Source organism: Neoarius graeffei, chromosome 22 (assembly GCF_027579695.1).
Source record: "Neoarius graeffei isolate fNeoGra1 chromosome 22, fNeoGra1.pri, whole genome shotgun sequence".
NCBI classification, from domain to species: Eukaryota; Metazoa; Chordata; class Actinopteri; order Siluriformes; family Ariidae; genus Neoarius; species Neoarius graeffei.
This window is the reverse complement of record NC_083590.1, coordinates 22,891,574-22,914,533: the sequence shown is the minus strand read 5'-3', so window position 1 is coordinate 22,914,533 and position 22,960 is coordinate 22,891,574. Positions and strand designations below refer to the sequence as shown.

General features: G+C 39.9%; 1 protein-coding gene across 1 annotated transcript in view; it reads left to right on the top strand.

The window, feature by feature from the left end:
- The window catches only part of LOC132870778 (NLR family CARD domain-containing protein 3-like), a 113,041-nt gene that overhangs the window by 76,403 nt on the left and 13,678 nt on the right, over window positions 1-22,960 (top strand). The window contains exons 10-13 of the mRNA XM_060904634.1: window positions 6,519-6,629; window positions 9,489-9,542; window positions 9,783-11,549; window positions 15,801-15,995. Coding sequence (XP_060760617.1) covers window positions 6,519-6,629; window positions 9,489-9,542; window positions 9,783-11,549; window positions 15,801-15,995 — 2,127 coding nt within the window. The remainder of the gene's footprint in view (window positions 1-6,518; window positions 6,630-9,488; window positions 9,543-9,782; window positions 11,550-15,800; window positions 15,996-22,960) is intronic.

Genomic DNA, 22,960 nt, shown 5'->3' with positions numbered 1-22,960 from the left:
AAGGAAGATATTGCGAAAAAAATAGGCACCCTATGGGTCCATGTGGCTCCTGCTTATAAATAAAACAGTTTTCTGATCCCATGTCCATACAGTAAATATAGGATATATATATATTTACTCCATGAGGCAGTAGCCACAAAAATGAAGCGTAATCCAAAAGTGAATAATTTAAAAATCACAGAAGTAAAATATACCAACTGTCTGTACTTTTATATTATTCTACTCTTACTTCTTATACAACCCTGATTCCAAAAAAGTTGGGACAAAGTACAAATTGTAAATAAAAACAGAATGCAATGATGTGGAAGTTTCAAAATTCCATATTTTATTCAAAATAGAACATAGATGAGATATCAAATGTTTAAACTGAGAAAATGTATCATTTAAAGAGAAAAATTACGTGATTTTAAATTTCATGACAACAACACATCTCAAAAAAGTTGGGACAAGGCCATGTTTACCACTGTGAGACATCCCCTTTTCTCTTTACAACAGTCTGTAAACGTCTGGGGACTGAGGAGACAAGTTGCTCAAGTTTAGGGAGAGGAATGTTAACCCATTCTTGTCTAATGGAGGATTCTAGTTGCTCAACTGTCTTAGGTCTTTTTTGTCGTATCTTCTGTTTTATGATGTGCCAAATGTTTTCTATGGGTGAAAGATCTGGACTGCAGGCTGGCCAGTTCAGTACCCGGACCCTTCTTCTACGCAGCCATGATGCTGTAATTGATGCAGTATGTGGTTTGGCATTGTCATGTTGGAAAATGCAAGGTCTTCCCTGAAAGAGATGTCGTCTGGATGGGAGCATATGTTGCTCTAGAACCTGAATATACCTTTCAGCATTGATGGTGTCTTTCCAGATGTGTAAGCTGCCCATGCCACATGCACTAATGCAACCCCATACCATCAGAGATGCAGGCTTCTGAACTGAGCGCTGATAACAACTTGGGTCGTCCTTCTCCTCTTTAGTCCAAATGACACGGCGTCCCTGATTTCCATAAAGAACTTCAAATTTTGATTCGTCTGACCACAGAACAGTTTTCCACTTTGCCACAGTCCATTTTAAATGAGCCTTGGCCCAGAGAAGACGTCTGCGCTTCTGGATCATGTTTAGATACGGCTTCTTCTTTGAACTATAGAGTTTTAGCTGGCAACGGCGGATGGCACGGTGAATTGTGTTCACAGATAATGTTCTCTGGAATTATTCCTGAGCCCATTTTGTGATTTCCAATACAGAAGCATGCCTGTATGTGATGCAGTGCCGTCTAAGGGCCCGAAGATCACGGGCACCCAGTATGGTTTTCCGGCCTTGACCCTTACGCACAGAGATTCTTCCAGATTCTCTGAATCTTTTGATGATATTATGCACTGTAGATGATGATATGTTCAAACTCTGCAATTTTACACTGTTGAACTCCTTTCTGATATTGCTCCACTATTTGTCGGTGCAGAATTAGGGGGATTGGTGATCCTCTTCCCATCTTTATTTCTGAGAGCCGCTGCCACTCCAAGATGCTCTTTTTATACCCAGTCATGTTAATGACCTATTGCCAATTGACCTAATGAGTTGCAATTTGGTCCTCCAGCTGTTCCTTTTTTGTACCTTTAACTTTTCCAGCCTCTTATTGCCCCTGTCCCAACTTTTTTGAGATGTGTTGCTGTCATGAAATTTCAAAATGTCTCACGTTCGACATTTGATATGTTGTCTATGTTCTATTGTGAATACAATATCAGTTTTTGAGATTTGTAAATTATTGCATTCCGTTTTTATTTACAATTTGTACTTTGTCCCAACTTTTTTGGAATCGGGGTTGTAGTTTTTGAAACTGAAACCTCTGAACTGAGGCTGACATACATGCTGTCGCCATGACCGAAACTCTTATTTCCCGGAAATGGCCCGGCTCTAGAGCTCAGTGGAACACACTTTCCTTCTGTAATAACCATAAACATGTCTGAAAGTGATTTCTTTAGTCTAGTCTAGAGCTGGGCTATAAATTGACTTTATCGATTAATTTTAATTTACAGTTAAGGACGATGTGTTTTTATGAAAATCTTTTTTCTCTCAGTTTTAACTACCACCACCGACGCTCCCCTCTGCACATGTGCAGAACGGCTCGGGCACCAACAGTACAGCCCTCCTCCCGCGCGCTTGCCATAGACACACGCAAACAACATGGCAGCGATTGGGGGAAAGCCACAACTTGTGCCCAAGAAAGGAGTAACTTCCTCCATGATCTGGAATTGGTTCGGTTTTGCAGCGTTGGACACAGACCAAACAAGTCCTCGTCGTAAGGCGTGTTTGAAAACGGTTGCTTCCAAAGAAGCAGCACGACTAATTTATTCCAACACCTTAAACAGAAGCCTGCAGCAGAGTGGGAGAAGTGCTGCTCCCAGCGGAATGAACATAGCCGCAGCACGAGCGCACCATCCACAGTAAAGCAAGCAGCTGTTCCTGACATATTTTCGTACTGTGTGCCTTATGATCAGAATGGGGCGCAGTGGAAGCAATCACAGATGCTATCGCGATGTTTATTGCAAAAGACATGGTGCCCATACATACAGTGGAAAAGTCGGGATTTTTTTTCCTATTTTGTCAGTTTTATCGAAAAGGACACAATTTTATTTATTTATTTATTTATTTATTTTTGAGGGGGCGTTTATTTTATTTATTTATTTATTTTTTTAAGTTTGAGGGTGCATTGTCAGTGCCAGTTTGAGACTAAGCTATGTTGGAGAAAGCTTTCTAAAAGTTCCTGTATGTTCTCACTGTTTACAATGGCATGGTCTGCCATCTCATCTACAAGCTTGTTTTAATGCCTCCGCCACCGTAAGGTGCAGGAGGCATTATGTTTTCGGGCTGTCCGTCTGTCCGTGCGTGCGTCCGTCCGTCCGTCCCGCAACCTTGTGAACGCGATATCTCAAAGGCTAATGAAAGGAATTTCTCCAAACTTTCACCATTTGTGCACTTTGGGACAAAGATGAACTGATTTAGATTTTGAGATCAAAAGGTCACAGGTCAAGATCACTGTGAGGTCAAATGTCTGTTCAAAAACCTTGTGAACACAATATCTCCAAGGCAAATGAAAGGAATTTCACCAAACTTTCACCATTTGTGCATTTGGGGACAAAGATAAACTGATTACGGTAGATTGTGAGATCAAAAGGGCAAAGGTCAAGATCACTATGAGGTCAAATGTCTGTTCAAAAACCTTGTGAACACAATATCTCAAAAGCTAATAAAAGGAATTTCACCACACTTTCAGTATTTGTGCACCTGGGGACAAAGATGAACTGATTTAGAATATGAAGGCCAAAGGTCAAGGTTACTTTGAGGTCACATGTCTGCCCCACAACCTTGTGAACAACAAAATATTATCTGTTCTTGTAGACTTCAAGGTCAGGTGGCATATCATCATTTGCATAATATCACTAAATACCAAGTTGACATTAACTTAATCACAACTTCATAAGGCGTGTAGTCTACCAGGCAGAGGCATCCCCATCAACGCCATTGGCGTCGAGTTCTATCTAGTTTGGCTTCTTTTTGGTTTCTGGTTGCACTTTAACCCCAAAGGGGAAATTTAAGTGAAAACAAAATAAAAGGTAAAACTTGTTTTGAACCATTTGTCATCTGTAGTTTGATTTTTAGTAGGGGAAAAATCAATTAAAATCGAAAATCCAATTTTTTGTGAAAAAATCGAAGGTTTTTTTTTTTTTTTAGGCCATATTGCCCAGCTCTAGTCTAGTCCATTGATTTCAAATGGTGAACGGAATTGTATACACTCACCGGCCATTTTAATCGTAACACGTGTATGCGCAGTGCGTGATTGTTACACTCTTACATTCTAACAGAACAATGACATGGTGGCTAGCACCTCTATATGAGGCAGTAGCCACAACCAAAACGATTTTGACCTTTTTGGTGACCTTGACTGGATCACCCTCAAAATGTTGGCTGTTCTATTTGAGACCAATGCCCATCTATCCTGAAAGTTTCATGAAGGTTGGTCTAGCCGTTTTCCTGTAATGTTCCTAACAAAAAAGAAACAAAGAAACCCAACCGAAAACAATACCTCGCCCCGCTTACTCCGGCGCGGGCGAGGTAATTTAAAAAAAAAAAAAGACAATAAGCTGGTTGCATAAGTGTGCACACCCTTAAACTAATACTTTGTTGAAGCACCTTTTGATTTACTTACAGCATTCAGTCTTTTTGGGTTCACACCAGGCCTGGAATTTCGTCATTTTAGGGGCAAGGCCACTTGGCCTTTTGGGCTGTCAATTTTTTGAGGGCACGAAGGCCAAAAGCCAGGGCACCAAGGCCATAAAATAAAACAATGATTTTAAGTTCATGTCTGTAATGAATTTAATTTAAGGACTAATGACTCTTCTGAGGAAGATTGGAGTCTCAGTCGAAACTATCAAGCAGGTAAAGAAACATCTCCTACACTATTATGTCTGAAGATAAGAAAATATTGAACACATCTAAACTTATCAATCCATCACTCACTTCAAAAATTGTAAAACTTATTAAACCTATATCCTCCCATAATTTTTGTTCAATAGACACCGAATGTGCAAGAGCATCTTCAGACTGTACTACTACGCAGATTTTTGATTAATCAAAATTGAGCCTGGAGTACATCAAAATGTTTGACTGTAAATGGAACATATACTAGAATGTATATGAAAATGAATAAAAGTAAATGTTAATGTTGTAATGACGCCAAAAACAATGAGAGAAAATCTCTTGCGATGGTGATCTCGTCAAGATGGCAGCAGTTACACTTTGGTTAAACCACAAAGAGAAACATACAAAACTAGTAACAAAACAATGCTAACTGCATAGATTAAAAAAGTGGCGATGAACAGACAACAGCACATACCGCGTATCGTATTACGGCAGGAACAAGCAGTAGTAACATCCATGACCTTACGCTTAAAGCTCGACAAAGGAAAAACTTGACAGCAAGCTAATTAGCATTTGTTACCGACTAGTCGGTACTCGGCACGTTAAAAGTGGGTCAACGTTGTAACGACATAACGTTACTGTACAAGCAATGCTTATTTAACGGTAACAAACCTATATGTTGAAATTCCTATTTTATTCGTTCGTTAATTTATCACACAGTCTTACCTCAGTCAACTTCTTCCCTCCTTCTGTGAAAATTCAACGTCTCAGACGCGGACACAAGTGGGTGGGGGATGCGTTTGATTTAAGTCTCCTGGTTGGCTGGTGATAGATTGGTGTCATTATGGCACGTCAGAGCGGTTCATGCCAGGCTCGAGTCCGATCCACCACTGATGAGTTGCCCAATAAGAATCCAGAATGTCATCAAAAGACATATTTTTTTCTCAATAGACGCAGGTGATGTTAAAGCCTATTGGCAGTCACGAGGCAGACTACAAAACCGCAGGGCATCAAGGCCACTGTGGCCTTACGGCAGATATTTTTTTCCAAGGATACAAGGCCAAATTGAGAGGGCACGAGGGCCATGGCCCTCGTGAAATTCCTGCCCTGGTTCACACCTGCCATCAATTAAAATGACACTGATTAACCCCAAAAAAGTTCAGCTGTTCTAGTAGGATTTTCCTGATATTTACTCCATTGCATCCTCCAGCAAAAGCCATAATTCGCAGAGAACTTACAAAGCATCAACAGGATCTCATTGTTGAAAGGTATCAGTCAGGAGAAGGGTACAAAAAAATTTCCATGGCATTAGATGTACCATGGAGCACAGTGAAGACCGTCATCAAGAAGTGAAGAAAATATGGGATAACAGTGACATTACCGAGAACTGGACGTCCCTCCAAAATTGATGAAAAGACAAGACACAAACTGGTCAGGGAGGCTGCCGAGAGGCCGACAGCAACACTGAAGGAGCTGCAGGAATTTCTGGCAAGTACTGGTTGTGTACTACATGGAACAACAATCTCCCGTATTCTCCATATGTCTGGACTATGAGGTAGGGTCAAAGAAAAACATCCAGGCCCAGCTGAATTTTTGCAAAAAAATACATCAACTCTCCCAAAAGCATGTTGGAAAATGTGTTGTGGTCTGATGAAACCAAGGTTGAACTTTTTGGCCACAGTTCCAAAAGGTATGTTTGGTACAAAAACAACACTGCGCATCACCAAAAGGACACCATACCCACAGTGAAGCATGGTGGCGGCAGCATCAAATCAAAAGGTGCTTCAACAAAGTATTAGTTTAAGGGTGTGCCTACTTATGCAACCAGCTTATTGTACGTTTGTTTTCTCCCCCAATAAATTTGCTTGTTTTTCAATTTAATTGTACAGGTTATAGGCCACATTGAAGGTGGGAAAAGTTTTGAAATTATTTATTGTGGTCTCTTCTTTTTACATCAGAAAAACCTATCATTTTAATGGGGTGTGTATACTTTTTATATCCACTGTATTGTGATACATGATATGAGCAGCAAATTCATCTCTCCCAGTATTTTCTATTGTGATATTTGAGACGCTGAAATTCTGTTTCATGTTTCCTCTATACTGTTGAACAGAAAGCTCCAGGTAAAGAGATCAGACTCGCCAGAACCCAGCTGTGACTCCATGAAAAGTGATGGGTCTATGGAGATTCCTTGGACATTTAAAAACCGCTCATCTGAACACAGGTAACATCCCATAGTTCTCATAGTTGACATTTCTGCAGAGAGAAAGGCCGTGTTACACATCCCTTTACCCAGTCCAGATCATTAGCAGTATTTTGATATTTATCACTTTGTTATACTTTAATTAAGCCCAAATGCTGTTATAACACTTTCACTAAACATTTTAGAGTAATTAATATCAATAACTGCACAGTTCAGTGTTTCACAGTGTCACATAATATGGTGGTAAATGCATCTGGATGTGAATAAAAGTAACAGTAATGGCTAACAAGATAACTAAAACAACCAATAAAGACTGTACATTTCATTTGATATTTATCAGTTTGTTATAATTTAATTGAGCTCTAACGCTTCTGCAGCACTTGCACTTAATGCTTATAATACACTTTACAGGAAGAACTTTTGGATTGATTACTGCTTAATGTTAATGTTTGGGGTTATTTTTTCCAAGTTCACGCAGTGTGGTCTTGGTGTTTGACCCGTGTGCCATAACACTTCCTTGTGATTAGCTTAACTTTCTGTACTGTGTGAAGTAAGCATGCTCTGAGGCAGTGAGGTTTCCACTCTACAGCTCTGTGCTCTGTGGGTGACTGTCTCTGGTGCTGCCACCGAGTGTGTAAGAAGAGGTAGAGCTCAGAAAGAATATTAAAACGACATACAGTGGATATAAAAAGTGTACACACTGTTAAAATGATAGGTGTGTGAGTGAAATATGAAAGCTTGACTGCAGTAATGGAAAGTGAGAAGAAAAGACGTTATGTTGCGAAGGAAAGGAAACGCAGGACCAAACTAATAAATATCAGTGGTCATTGAGCACCTCCATGTGATCAGCTGCTCATTTCGCAACAGAATAATGTCACTCAGTACGTTTACATGCACATCCAAATCGAGCTGCTGTCGGTAATCGAGCTAAGGGTCCCAGCAGGGGTGCCAGAGAAATCCAACCCTACATGCACACAAGGAAATCGAGCTATTATGTGAGGTACATTGTGCACCCAAGCCACAGGTGGCGCTACACGCCCCATCGTTTTGGTACACTTCTGGTTGTCATCATGAAGAAGAGCTATTCAAGATTATAAACAAAGTTATCAGTTCCGTGTTCATAAGAAGAGTGTTTGTAGTTTGTATGTACGAACAGAAGTGTTCATAATAAAGTGGGCGGCTAAGGTGAAGTGTCATGCCGACCGAGGCTGTTTTTTTTTTTTTTTTTTTCCCCCCCCCCGACTGAGGCTGTTGTGTTTCCCGCTTGTGGTCTCGTCACTTCCGGAAGGGGCAGTGCTGAAGTAAGTAGCTCGACTACGTAGCTCAATAGGGTATACATGCACTAAGTAGCTCGGCAAAAATCGCATAATCTAGGTTGTGTAGCTCGATTATGAGAAATCAAGTTCGGTTCAATTTCAGCCTAGCTAAGGTGTTTCCATGCCATTTAGAACTTCGATTTCAGTCGAGCAACAGCAGAAATTCGATTTTTTCTATGTGCATGTAAACGCACTGACTGTCAGTGCACGGTCAAAGGTAAACCTGTGCATGCACAGACGGACTTCCTCTGTCTGCTTGAATGCGCGAAGTGAGTGATTTCATACACATTGTTTGCTCGGGAATCCCCTCAAATTAAGTAACCTCCCAGCCACAGAATGGCCTGATATTTGTGAGATTATTACAGAAATAAACATCTATCACAGTGACCAGATTTCAGAGGGAACTAAATTTCACCGATTTTATGAAATCGAAAGGCCGTCTAGCTTTAAATGCAATAGGTAGGCTAACTGATTTGCAATTTTAGATATTTATTCAGTCACCTGTTTAAACAAGCTTAGTCCATTATCAAATCTCGGCTCTGTTAGAAGACCTCTACAGGTCCCCAACAGGTCCCTAACATGCAACAGGGCTTTTTATAACTACAGGGAATTTTATTTTTTTTTTATGGAGAGTAAGGAGTGGCTATTAACTCGCATTACCATCGACAGCTGTGCTCCAGCTGATGCTTGAATATTTAAATTATACATCTGTGATACTCATATCCTTTATACTGTGTATAATAGCTTATATTGCAAATCTTTACATGTCGGTGACAAAATACGGTCAGAGCTCAAACTCATCACCAAAAACAGGCCTAGAGTCCCACAGAGCCAGGCAACTGCAGCCTGTGTCCTCCAACCCTGTGTTGGCACACCACAACCTTGGATGCCTTGGGAGTTGACTGCAGCAGTGATTTCTTTCCATGCTGTGTTTTTCTGATGTCCTGTGATTCTACTTTTCTGGCTGCCAAATAGAAATAATTTGTTCAGTTGGACTTGGAGCTTCTATTTCGAGAGCGGAGAAGTTTCTGTTCTTGGCCGTATTATGCCTCACCATGCACTAAAGTCTGGGGGCGTGGCCAATAAACCAAGAATATTTAGGGTCCTGATATTTAAATGATGGTTTTCAGCCACTGCATTCATACACGCTCGATCATACTTGGATTTTGATTGGTGAGATCCGAACATTTCATGAGTCACACGTGAACCCTGTTGTACGATGATTTCTGCACTCGGACCGGTGCTCTTTTCTATGCTCGAATGATAAATGAGGGCCGTTATCTGTTCATTCTGCATGAAGTAGTGATATTCTGTTACATCCCTAATGACCTTGTGGGAAGGAAATTTAAATTAAATAAAACTCAGATTAAAACTATTAAATTAATTAAAACTCAAAACTGGGGCAGAGATTTTTTTTTTATCCAGTTCCATAATATTTTTTGTCATGTATTTAGCACTGTGCTCTTTACATGTTGATGCACTCAAAGAATTACTGTAGTAAAATTAGGGCTATAGATTGTAGTATTAGTGTTTCTCATGAACAGCAACAATTTTTTGTTCCCAGTGTTCTACAGAAGGCGGGTGACCGAAGAGAAAAGATCATCATCACAGATACGGGGTAAGATCAAAACCAACATCATGACTGTGACACTGACGCACTGGTATTATAAACCTCTCTGCTGTTGTTTCATATAGACTGATTAGATTATAGAAAACGTACAGGAGAATAAAACAAATGCACAGTGAGAACACCATAAAGAACGATCTGTTTTAACCAGTCAGAAAAAAATGTGATCTTAAACTGTAATAATTGGAGCCCATGTCTCACCATGTCTTCCTACTTCACCCTGTCACACAGACACGCCCCAGAATCTGCTGCTGGAAATGAGGTCCAGAAAAAGTTCAAATTAAATCTGATGGAGAAGTTTCAGTGTTTAAATGAAGTGATGGTAAAACAGGACAACCGAGCGCTCCTGAATGAGATCTACACAGAACTCTACATCACCGAGGGAGACAGTGGAGACATCAATAAAGAGCACGAGGTGAGACAGATTGAGGTGGCGTCCAGGAGAAAATCAACAGAGGAAACACCAGTCAAATGCAATGACCTCTTTAAGCCCTTATCTGAAGAAGACGAACCCATCAGAACTGTACTGACAAAGGGAGTGGCTGGTATCGGAAAAACAGTCTCTGTGCAGAAGTTCATTGTGGACTGGGCTGAAGGGAAAGCAAATCAGGACGTCCACCTCATATTTCCACTTCCTTTTAGAAAGCTGAATCTGATGAAGGACCAGAAACTGAGTCTAATGGAGCTCCTTCATGTCTGTTTTAAGGAAACAAAAGAAACAGAAATGTCCAGGTTGGGAAAGGTTCTGTTTGTTTTTGATAGATTGGACGAGTGTCGTTTCCCTCTGGATTTCCAGAACACAGTGAGTGTGTGTGATGTAACTGAATCAGCAGCAGTGCATGTGCTACTGATAAACCTGTTCAAAGGGAATCTGCTTCCCTCTGCTCTCATCTGGATCACCTCCCGACCAGCTGCAGCTGATCAAATCCCCTCTGAGTATGTCCACCGAGTCACAGAGGTACGAGGGTTCCGTGACCCACAGAAGGAGGAGTACTTCAGGAAGAGGATCAGTGATCAGAGCCTGGCTGAGAACATCCTCACACACCTGAAGTCATTAAGAAGCCTCTACATCATGTGCCACATCCCAGTCTTCTGCTGGATTTCAGCCACTGTCCTAGAGAGAATGTTGGGTGAAGCAGAGAGTGGAGAGATCCCCAAGACTCTGACTCAAATGTACACACACTTCCTCATCATTCAGACGAACATCATCAGAGAAAAGTACTCAAAGAAGCAGGAGAGTGATGAAGAAATGCTTCTCAAACTGGGAAAACTGGCTTTTCAGCAGCTGAAGAAAGGCAACCTGATCTTCTATGAGGAAGACCTGAGAGAGTGTGGCATTGATGTGACAGAAGCAGCAGTGTACTCAGGTGTGTGTACGCAGATCTTCAGAGAGGAGGTTGGGCTTCACCAGAGTAAAGTCTACTGCTTTGTTCATCTGAGCGTTCAGGAGCATCTGGCAGCTCTGTATGTGCATCTGACCTTCATGAAGGAAAAGAGAAATGTTCTTGATCAGAGTCGGTCCGTTCAGACAGTTTCAGATGTACACAGGAGTGCTGTAGATCAGGCCTTAAAAAGTCAGACTGGACATCTGGATCTGTTCCTCCGCTTTCTTCTGGGTCTCTCACTGGAGTCCAATCAGAAACTCTTACATGCCATGGTAACACAGACAGGAAGTAGCTCCCAGAGCAAACAAGAAACAGTTCAGTACATTAAGGAGAAGATCAATGAAAAGCTTCCTGCAGAAAAATCCATCAATCTGTTCCACTGTCTGAATGAGCTGGGTGACACTTCTCTCGTGGAGGAACTCCAGCGCTACCTGAAATCTGGAAAACAAAGTGAACTCTCTCCTTCCCAGTGGTCTGCTCTGGTGTTTGTGTTACTGACTTCAGCACAGGAGCTGGAGGAGTTTGACCTGAGTAAATATACCAGTACAGAGAAGATACCAGAGTGGGTTCTTGTGCAGGTGATGCCTGTGATTGCAGCATCCAGAAAAGCAATGTAAGTAAAGCTGAATATAACTGTTCTACTGTTTCACTGTTGGTTAGAAAGAAACTGAAAGCACTTTAACAAATGTACACTTTGGGATGTTCTGAGCATAAGGTGATACAGAGAACATTTTAGGAGCACCAGCACAAAATTTAGGCGCACCACTTAAATCAACATTCAGTGCAACACGTTTTCATGCTACCGGTAGCTTTTAGCCTCTGCCATCTTGTTCAGAAGGGTTTTTTTTGTTTGTTTCTCCCGTGTCTTGAGAATGTCATGTGCCAAAAATGCAAAAATATCACATGCTGAACTGATTGGTTCTCATATGGTTTTCATTTGCATGAAGTTGTGAATTTGTCAGTTTTGCTTGCCTCCGTGAAGTCAACATAATATCCAGCAGTGGTTTGACAACTCCATGCAAACAACCTAGCGGACACATCGACGGTATAAATAATTTACACAGTTGATGGGTGGAGATGATAATTTAAAGCTGTACTGCCTTTCAGATTTTTCAAGTTTAGGTCATAAAAAGGGGCGGCACGGTGGTGTAGTGGTTAGCGCTGTCGCCTCACAGCAAGAAGGTCCTGGGTTCGAGCCCCGGGGCCGGCGAGGGCCTTTCTGTGTGGAGTTTGCATGTTCTCCCCGTGTCCGTGTGGGTTTCCTCCGGGTGCTCCGGTTTCCCCCACAGTCCAAAGACATGCAGGTTAGGTTAACTGGTGACTCTAAATTGACCGTAGGTGTGAGTGTGAATGGTTGTCTGTGTCTATGTGTCAGCCCTGTGATGACCTGGCGACTTGTCCAGGGTGTACCCCGCCTTTCGCCCGTAGTCAGCTGGGATAGGCTCCAGCTTGCCTGCGACCCTGTAGAAGGATAAAGCGGCTAGAGATAATGAGATGAGATGAGGTCATAAAAAGAATTTTCCCTGACACTGTTATTTTTGTTTAGTGGACCAAAAGCTGCTGAATTTGAATCACAGACTTCCAATTTTATTAGGCTTGTTTTTTTTTTTTAAATAAATAGAACATTTAATGAATTAATTAATTCTTAAAATTAATGAATTTAAGGCCACTTGGCCCTAAATTCTCTGCTATTTTTTCTTGCTTCACCATGACCCAATTCAAGATACTACGTCATGCATCACGTGGTGGGCTTTACCTGTTCGCTCAAGACATTGTGGGATACAAATTTGAAACGGGAGAGAAAAACGGAGGATGTAAGCGTGCGAATGAAACGTGAAAGACCGACTACAGTAACGGAAAGCGAGAAGAAAAGACGTCATGTTGTGAAGGAAAGGAAACACAGGACCAAACTAATAAATATCGGTGGTCAGTGAGCACCTCGGTGTGATCAGCTGTTCGTTTAGTGACAGAATGATGGAACTGTCAGTGCACGCTCAAAGGTAAACCTGCGCATGCGCACACGGACTTCCTCTGTCTGCTTGACTGTGCAAGCGAGTGATTTTCATGCACATTATTTGCTCAGGAATCCCCTCAAATTAAATAACTTCCCAGCCACACAATGGCCTGTTTTTTTGTGAGGTATTACAGAAATAAACATATCACAATGACCAAATTTCAGAGGGAACTAAATTTCACCGATTTTACGAAATCGAAAGGCCGTCTGCTTTTAACATGTTGGATATGTAATGTTTTTTGCATGTGATTTTTAAAAAAAATTTTTTTTTTGCATGTGATTAAAATGCAATATTACAACACATTTAAATATGACAACAATTCAATAATAATGATGACAAACATCACACACAGTTGCTGAACTTAACATTTATTTAACACTGCAATCAGCCACCCAGCAGAGTCACACCATAATAAATGTTGTGGTGTTGTTTCTGGCACATGGCATGCTGTGTCAAAGAAAGGAATAAATATGGATTCGTAACTGCGATGAGTATCTCATTATTGAGATCACTGTCACAAGACAATGCAGCAATCTACTGATGTGAAATAAACGACACTACACAATTTGATGGTTCATATGCCATAATGTTATTCTAATCAGATTTTGTGCCCTTGCAAATATTTTGCTCATACAATCATCAGGAGCTTCACTTTTAGGCACTGCTTAAATATCTATATTACTTTTTTACTGTAGTTTCTGCTTTTGACAGCTGATTGTTTTCACGAAGTTGCCTTGCAACACCATCGCACAACACTTCTGGTTGTTCACTGACCAGACAGATTTTGCCCAACCAGAGTGAATTTCATCCCCATACAACCTGAATGAGAGCGAAACAAAATTCACTGCAGTGGAAACGTACTGTTAGCTCGTCACGTTAATCACACACTATCTTGCGCGTGCACACGCATCCAGTTCTTGCTCCGTCCTGTTTTTTCACATGATATACAATGCTGATTTAAAAAAAAAAAAAACGGGCATATGTGCAAGGCACAGTGCAGGCTTAGTGATGAAATTTAGTTGCACTGTCTCCAGAATAGTTGCAAAATGTGACCTAAATATTTGCAGTTTGGAGCACTGAAAAATGAATGCAAATAATCAAACTGGATTTTATAGTGTGTGCGTGTACCCTGCCTCTCGCCTTTAGGCCCTGTTTACATTATTTCGAATCAGCGGATCATCAGATTAACGTTTTTAAAACGATTCGCGTACACACAGCAACGCCAATACACGATTCGCATGCACACAGCAACGCCAATACATGGATACGCTAATCACATGACTAATTAGACAGCACGTCACATGATCCCAGTGCATATCGGGCATGCGCAAGTCACTCACCACTTGCAAGTGGAAGGATGGCAAGCGAACACCTTCTCCAGCAGATAAACACACCTGGCTGTGATGTTCATGTTCTCACTGAGTTTAAGCGCCTGAAGGAGGTTGAAATGTGTAAATAAACGTCAGTGCGGCTCAGCGCTTCCTCCCGCGCTCCAAATCACTCCGCCCTGAACAGCGAGTGCCCTCTGCAGGGTGCGCACTCCGGCCCTGCGCAGCTCACAGAGCGCGCGAGTGAAGCGCACGAGCAGTGATTCGGGACACACCTGGCTGTGATGTTCATGTTCTCACTGAGTTTAAGCGCCTGAAGGAGGTAAATAAGTTGAAATGTGTAAATAAACGTCGGTGCGGCTCAGCGCTTCCTCCTGCGCTCCAAATCACTCCACCCTGAACAGCGAGTGCCCTCTGGAGGGTGCGCACTCCGGCCCTGCGCAGCTCACAGAGCGCGCGAGTGAAGCGCACGAGCAGTGATTCGGGACTGAGCCGCTGTGTGTGTGATCCCAACGCCAGCGAATCAGGAAGGTGGATGTCACAGTGACGTCGTCCAATGACGACGTCAGCTAGAGCTCAGCACAGCGTATCCGCGTATCCTCAATGTTTACACAGCACCGGACCAGACACGAACAGGGTTGAATACGTGGGCCCTGGCGGATTCCCGTTTCCCGGCGTTTTAATGTGAACGGACAGTGCATCCACGAAAAAACGAGACCGATACGGTCTAATGTAAACTTGGCCATAGTCAGCTGGGATAGGCTCCAGCTTGCCCATGACCCTGCACAGGATAAGCGGTTACAGATAATGAATGGATGGATGTTGCTTTGAGCTTCTGACAGCTTTTATTCTTTTTCATGCTGTAGCTCTTTGATTTATTTATTTATCTCTTAAACACCTCTGTCTCAAATTTCACTCTACTTTTCTGGGAGAGGTCTTTGCACCACACACAGGGGAAGTCAGACAGGAAGATAAAACACACAGGGTGTCAGCGAAAGAACATGTCCAGTATGCAAATCGCTGGCACCAGGAACAAATGAAAAGCACCTGGCATCACGCACACAAAAGACGCTGTTAGCCAACTAGCTAATCATAAGTAGCTCCATAAAACAACTTCAGCACTAGGCAGAAGTTTCAGTTGCTCACTAATGACAGAACAAATCAAATGTCTTAGCTGTTCAGATAAATATAACTCTTCCTTTTTCATCTAAATGTGAATTTTGAAACTATTTTCGTTCCTTGTGTTAGAACTATTTTAGATCAGACTCTCATTTCCCTATTTGGTGTGCATATTTTGTGTTCTGCGTTTATATCATGCGCAAGTAATGAAACGTGCAGCAGAAAACTCAAATCCAACCAGCGTTAACTGTGAATTACTGTTACAGCATTTAAGTGTATTGGCTACCTGATGTTTGAACTTTTGTCATTTATGAAAATGAAATGGTGCCATGAAAGCTTTGAGGACCTGTTTGATCATTTGAACTAGTGTTAGTTCATTATTTATTTATTTATTTATTTCAGTATCCGTTGTGATGCAATTAAACGGAGAAGTGGAACAGCTCTGATCTCAGTGCTCAACTCAGAAACCTCCAGTCTGAGAGAACTGCATCTGACTGTGAATACACTGGATCTGTCTGAGAATAAACTAGGAGACTCCGGAGTGAAGCGTCTCTGTGCTGTACTGGAGAATCCTCACTGTAAAGTGAAGATACTGAGGTAAGATCATCTCTCAGAGTCACAGTAACTCACTAAAGGCAGCACTTAATACAACCCCAATTCCAAAAAAGTTGGGACGGTGTGTAACTGTAAATAAAAACAGAACGTGAAGATTTGCAAATCTTGGGAAAGCCTATATTTCATTGAAAATAGTACAAACACACATCAAATGTTGAAACTGAGAAATTTTCTAGTTTTTTGAAAAAATATGCGCTCATTTTGAATTTGCTGTCAGTAACACGTTTCAGAAAAGTTGGGACGGGTAACAAAAGGCTGAAAAAGTTGTGTAATGCTTAAAAAAAACAAAAACTACTAATTAGGTTAATTGGCAACAGGTCAGTAACATAATTGGGTATAAAAAGAGCATCCCAGAGAGGCAGAGTCTCTCAGAAGTAAAGATGGGGAGGGGTTCACTGCCCTGTGAAAGACTGTGTGAGCAAACAGTGCAACAATTTAATAACGTTCCTCATCGTAACATTGCAAAAGAATTTGGGGATCACATCATCTTTGGTACATATCATTAAAAGATTCAGAGAATCTGGGGGAATCTCTGTATGCAAGAGACAAGGCTGAAAATTGACATTGGATGCCCGTGATCTTCAGGCCCTCAGGCAACCCTGCATTAAAAGCAGACGTGTCTGTAGTGGAAATCACTGTCATCAAGAATGACAGTGAATTATTTACATACATTTTATAAGCCATTCAATATAACAGCAATATCTGAAACATAGTTTGACACTGATAAAGGTATAGACTTTGAATTAGATGGCTATGAAGTCAGGTATATAAACAGACAAAATAAGGGTGGTGGAGGAGTTGCTATGTATATTGATAAATCTTTAGACTTCAGGGTTTTGAATGGAATGACAGTTGGGATTGATAATCTACTTGTGAATGCTTAACAATTGAAATATGCATGGAGAAGAATAAAAAAGTTATTGTTAGCTGTATTTATAGAGCACCAGGGTCAAGCATAGATACATTCAGTGAGTGGATGGAAAGTGTATTTTCGAAAATAGGTAATAAAACTATTTTTATGTGCAGGGATTTCAACATTGACATATTAAATTCAAATAAACACAATGCTACAGACGAATTTATCAATACAATATATAGCATGAGCCCATTTCCAAGAATCACTAAACCCAGCAGAATTACATCTCATTCTGCCACTCTCACTGATATTTTCACCAATGATGTTGATAATACAATAAGTGGATTATTAATCAATGACATAAGTGACCATTTGCCAGTTTTTACAGTTTGCGACGACAGACACAGGAAAAAGTCAAACAAACACAGTATATAGATGAGTAAGAACAGAAGAATCCATTAACACACTAAAAAATGAATTATTGGAGTATAATTGGGATATAATATATAAAGAAAAAGATGTTGACCTTACATATAACGAGTTTCTAAGAATATTTTCCTCATTATATGATAAGCATTGTCCAATTAAGAAATATAACAGAAAACTAGCATATACGAATTGCCCATGGATTACAAAAGGTCTACAAAATGCTTGCAAAAAGAAAAATACACTCTACAGAGATTTCATAAGACAGGGAACTAAAGAGGCAGAATATAAAAAATATAAGAACAAGTTAACTGATATTATAAGGGCAAGTAAGAAAGATTACTACAAGAGGATATTAGATGACAATAGAAATAACGTTAAAGGAATATGGAAAATACTAAACAATATTATAAGAAATGGATCTAAACACAATAATCTGCCAAAGTATTTCATTGATAAGGATATTGAAAATTATAACATGAAAGATGTGGCTAATAGCTTTAATGAATTCTTTGTAAGTGTTGGACCTGACCTTACAAGAAAAATCCCTGATTCAGGTACATATGGTGAACAGTTATTAGAGAGAAATCCTTGCTCATTGTTTCTTCAAGCAGTAGATGAAAATGAAATTTTGAATATTGTTAAAAAATGTAAGAACAAACAGTCCACTGACTTTAATGGTATCAATATGTCACTGATAAAAAAGGTCATTGAGTGCATTGCTAAGCCATTAACATACATCTGTAATTTATCATTTCAAACCGGTTCATTTCCAAATAAAATGAAAATAGCTAAAGTTATACCTCTGTTCAAGGCTGGAAACAAACATCATTTCACAAACTATAGACCTGTCTCCTTGCTCCCACAATTCGCAAAAATACTGGAAAAACTCTTCAACAACAGATTGGACACATTTTTAGAAAAACACAAAATTCTTGCAGAGAATCAGTATGGGTTTAGGTCAAACAGATCAACATCATTGGCAATAATAGAGGCAATAGAAGAAATCACAAATGCTATCGATAGCAAGCAATATGCTATTGGAGTATTTATTGATTTAAAAAAAGCTTTTGACACAATGAGCCATGAAATATTAATCAAACTGGAAAGATATGGTATTAGGGGAATAGTGCTGGATTGGGTGAAAAGTTATTTAAGTGGGAGACAGCAGTTTGTGAAATTGGGTGACTGTTTCTCTTCATGTTTGGACATTGCTTGTGGGGTCCCCCAGGGGTCTGTGTTGGGGCCTAAGTTTTTCATTTTGTACATTAATGATATATGTAAAGTCACTAAGGTATTACATTTTGTGTTGTTTGCTGATGACACAAACATTTTCTATTCTGGGGATAACTTACAAAAATTACAGAAGGACATCACTATAGAAATGAACAAACTAAAAAAATTGGTTATCACTAAATCTGAGCAAGACAAAAATAAAATAATGCTATTTGGTAATTGTACACTGAATACACAGGTACTAATAAAAATAGATGGAGTTGAAATAGAAAGAGTTCAAGAAATTAAATTTTTTGGGGTAACCATAGATGACAGAATCAGTTGGAAATCGCATATCAGACATGTACAAACTAAAGTCTCAAGAAGCATTGCAATAATAAACAAAGCAAAAAAGGTTTTAGATCAGAAATCACTCCATACTCTTTACTGTTCCCTAGTCTCGCCATACTTTCAATACTGTGCTGAGGTTTGGGGCAACAAATTACAAAACATCAATACGGCCACTAACCATCATTCAAAAAAGAGCAATATGGATCATTCACAACGTTGGCTATCAGGAACACACAAACTCATTATTTTTACAGTCCAAATTATTAAAACTTACAGACATCGTGGATTATCAAACAGTTCAAATAATGTTCAAAGCTAAAAATAATCTATTACCAATAAATATACAAAAATTATTCAGTATCCATGAGGGGAGTTATAATTTAAGGGGAAAAATTAGTGTTTCAGTTAGCGGGGTGAGACTATGGAACAGGTTTACCATGGAGTTGAAGCAGTGTCCAAACATGAAACGGTTTAAAATGGGGTTCAAAGATACTATTTTCAAGAGGTACAGGGATGAGGGAGGCTCACGAAAAGTAACATTTCTGTTACTTTTCGTGTCTGTGTGGATGGGTTGTGCATGCGTACTGTATGTGAAGGTGTATGCTTATAATAGATATAATTTATATGGGCGTATGTATGTATGGGGAGGTGTGTATATCGGGATGTATATGTATGCATGTATGTGTATACATACGTGTTTATGGTTATGTGTAGTATGTATGTATATATGGGTATGGATATGTAAATTACTAGGGATCGACCGATATGTTTTTTTCAGGGCCGATACCGATTATTATGGAATTGGGATGCCGATAACCGATATGTGCAACCGATAAATGTAAACGTTATAATTCACATGAAATTAAACATAGCACACACTGACACAGACCTTCATATCCATGAAATGTATGTTTAATTGTAAAATTGAACATGAAATTTTGTGCAGGGAGATGCCAACAGCATTTGTACAATAAAGTCAAACATTAGAATAAAATCAGAAATAAAATGATAAAATAAATATTCACCAATAAAAAATAAATCACTCTCTACTATATTACAGCTCACCATTTTCAGTGGAAAATAAATGAAAATACACTCTGGATTCTTTTACACTAAGAACTAAGTAAGACTTACCAACTTCAAGTAGTTTTTAAATAAATCAAGTGTAGGGAGCTGCGTGCAGCATTTTTTAAAAAGTAAAATCAAACAAAGTCGGCTATCACTCCCTATTATGTAACAACTTAACAAGCAGTGCTGGGAATAACGGCGTTAGAGTATAACGGCGTTACTAACGGAGCCACATTTTGGGTAACGGAATAATTACTTAGTTACTTAATCCATATTTGTATCGCCGTTACCGTTACTCGGGAAGTAACGTGATGCGTTACAATTTGATATGGGCGCCTTGACAACATGAGCATTGGCAACACGGTACCGCAATATATAATAATAATTATGTACCAATATGGCTTTTACATTCTCCCATTCACCCTTTGAATGCAAGAGAACAAATCGTGATTTGCTAAGATGTTCTAGGTGGGTGGAGTCGATTGTGTTTTCCCGCTACACGCGCACACGCGCACACAGAGATGGGGAAGAGACAATGGCAGCACCAAGCCGCAAAGTCGCATTTTCGAACTGGAAACACCGGCATAATTTCACGCTGGTTGAAGTCAAAGGCAATAATGTTTATGTCCAATGCAAACTGTGCCCTGGAAACACTGTAAATGCGTTAGTAACTGCGTTACTTCACTAGAAAAGAACAGTTATCCTCGTTTATCTGTAAGCAAAAAAAAAAAGTAACGCAATAAATACTTTTCCTGGTAACTAGTTACTTTTCTAGTGAAGTAACGCAGTTACTAACGCAATTACTTTTTTGGAGAAGTAACTAGTACTTGTAACTAATTACTTTTTCAAAGTAATGTGCCCAGCACTGTTAACAAGTAACCATCTACATTCTAATGCTTTTAATGCCCAAGCCTAATATTCCCAATTTAGGAGGATTATATTGTAGTGAAGGAAGCGCAGTTGCTCTGCATGTTAAAAGGAGCGGCTGCTCCTTTAAGAGTCTGTTCAGAGAACGGAAGTCGGAGTGAGGGGGCGGCTTGAAACAGTTCACAGCGGTTAGCTACACGTGTTGATTGGCTATATATCTTGTGCCAAACAAATCAGATGTTGTGGTGGGCGGGACCGTGTTCTTGAACTCAGAGAGGCGAGTGCAGGAAAGGATGTGCAGGGACGGTCGCGTTAGGAACGAAATGGCTGCAAAAAGGCATGTTATCGGCATATCGGTGGAAATTATGGCCGATACCGATAACCCTAAAAATGCAGAATATCGGCCCGATATATCGGCCAGGCCGATTATCGGTCGACCCCTATAAATTACATTTAGTTTTTTCTAAATACAAAGTCAGAAATACATTTTATTTATCTATAAGTATCAAGCATGAGCATCTAGACAGGTAACAAGGAAGCTTGTTATTGTTATTCATTATTTAAGGAGAAGGAGTGGGAGTTTATAAGTTATACTTCTCACTCCTTTTCGAATATGTATTTCTATGTATCATGTTTAAATGTTTATTTTATTTTTCTTATTATTTTGCTTTTCATATTCGAAATAAATACTTCAATCAATCAATATCCAGAAACACCACCGCCTTGTCTGGGCCTGAGCTCTTTGGACTGAGGCGAAGTGGAAAATTGTCCTGAGGTCTGACGAATCAAAAGGAGAAATTCTTTTTAGAAATCATGGACACCACGTCCTCCAGGCTAAAGAGAAGAAGTACGAGCCGGCTTATTATCAGTGCACAGTTCAAAAGCCAGCGTCTGTGATGGTATGAGGGTGCATTAATGCACATGACATGGGGAGCTTGCACATCTGGGAAGGCATCATTAATGCTGAATGATATATACATGTTTCAGAGTATATATGCTGCCATCCAGACAAAATCTTTTTCAGGGAAGGCCTTCCTTCTTTCAGCAAGACAATGCCAAACTGCTTTCTGCACATATTAAAACTGCATGGCTCTGGAGTAAGAGAGTCTGGGTGCTAAACTAGCTTGCCTGCAGTCCAGATCGGTCTCCCTTTTTTAAAACATTTGGCACATTTATGAAGCGCAAAATACAACAAAGGAGACCCCGAACTGTTGAGCAACTGAAATTGTAGATCAGGCAAGAATGGGACAACATTTCTCTTTGAAAACTACAGCAATTGGTTTCCTCAGTTCCCAAATGTTTACAGAGTATAGATAAAAGTAGAGGTGATGCAACACAGTGGTAAACGCGCCCGTCTCAACTTTTTTGAAATGTGTTGACATCAAATTCAACATGAGCGTATATTTTTCAAAAAAACAAAATTTCTCAGTTTAAACATTTGATATGTTGTCTTTGTACTATTTTCAATGAAATATAAGGTTTACATGATTTGAAACTTATCACATTGTTTTTATTTGCAGTCTACACAATGTCCCAACCTTTTTTTTTTGTCCGTCTGTCCATGTGTCTTGTAAGCGCAACTCCTCCTAAATGGTTTTGATATGAAACTTTACACATTTGCAGTATACCACCTGAAGATGTGTATGAAGGAAAAATAATCCTGGTCCAATGTTTCAAAGGGGAGATAATTCAACTTATTCCCTTACATATGGCAATATATGAGGACAGCCTCGTAAGCAGGGGTATTCTATAGTGGGTTTACTCACAGTTCTAGTTTTGGAATTGGGGTTGTAGTTGTATACATTTGTTGTTTTTCAATTAACAATTTTGTGTAAATGTACAACATGCAGAACAATTAAGTGATCATTTTGCCTCAGAATTAGTTTTACATAAAGTATTATTAAATACAACCCCGTTTCAAAAATATTGGGACGCTGTGCGACATGTAAACCAAAAACATTCTGCACATATTACAATTGCATGGCTCTGTAGTAAAGAGTCCGGGTGCTAAACTGGCCTGCCTGCAGTCCAGACCAATCTCCCACTGAAAACATTTGGCGCATTATGAATTGAGAAATATGACAAAGGAGAAACTGAACTGTTGAGCAGTTGAAATCTTGTATCGGACAAGAATGGGACATTTCTCTTTCAGAACTACAGCAAT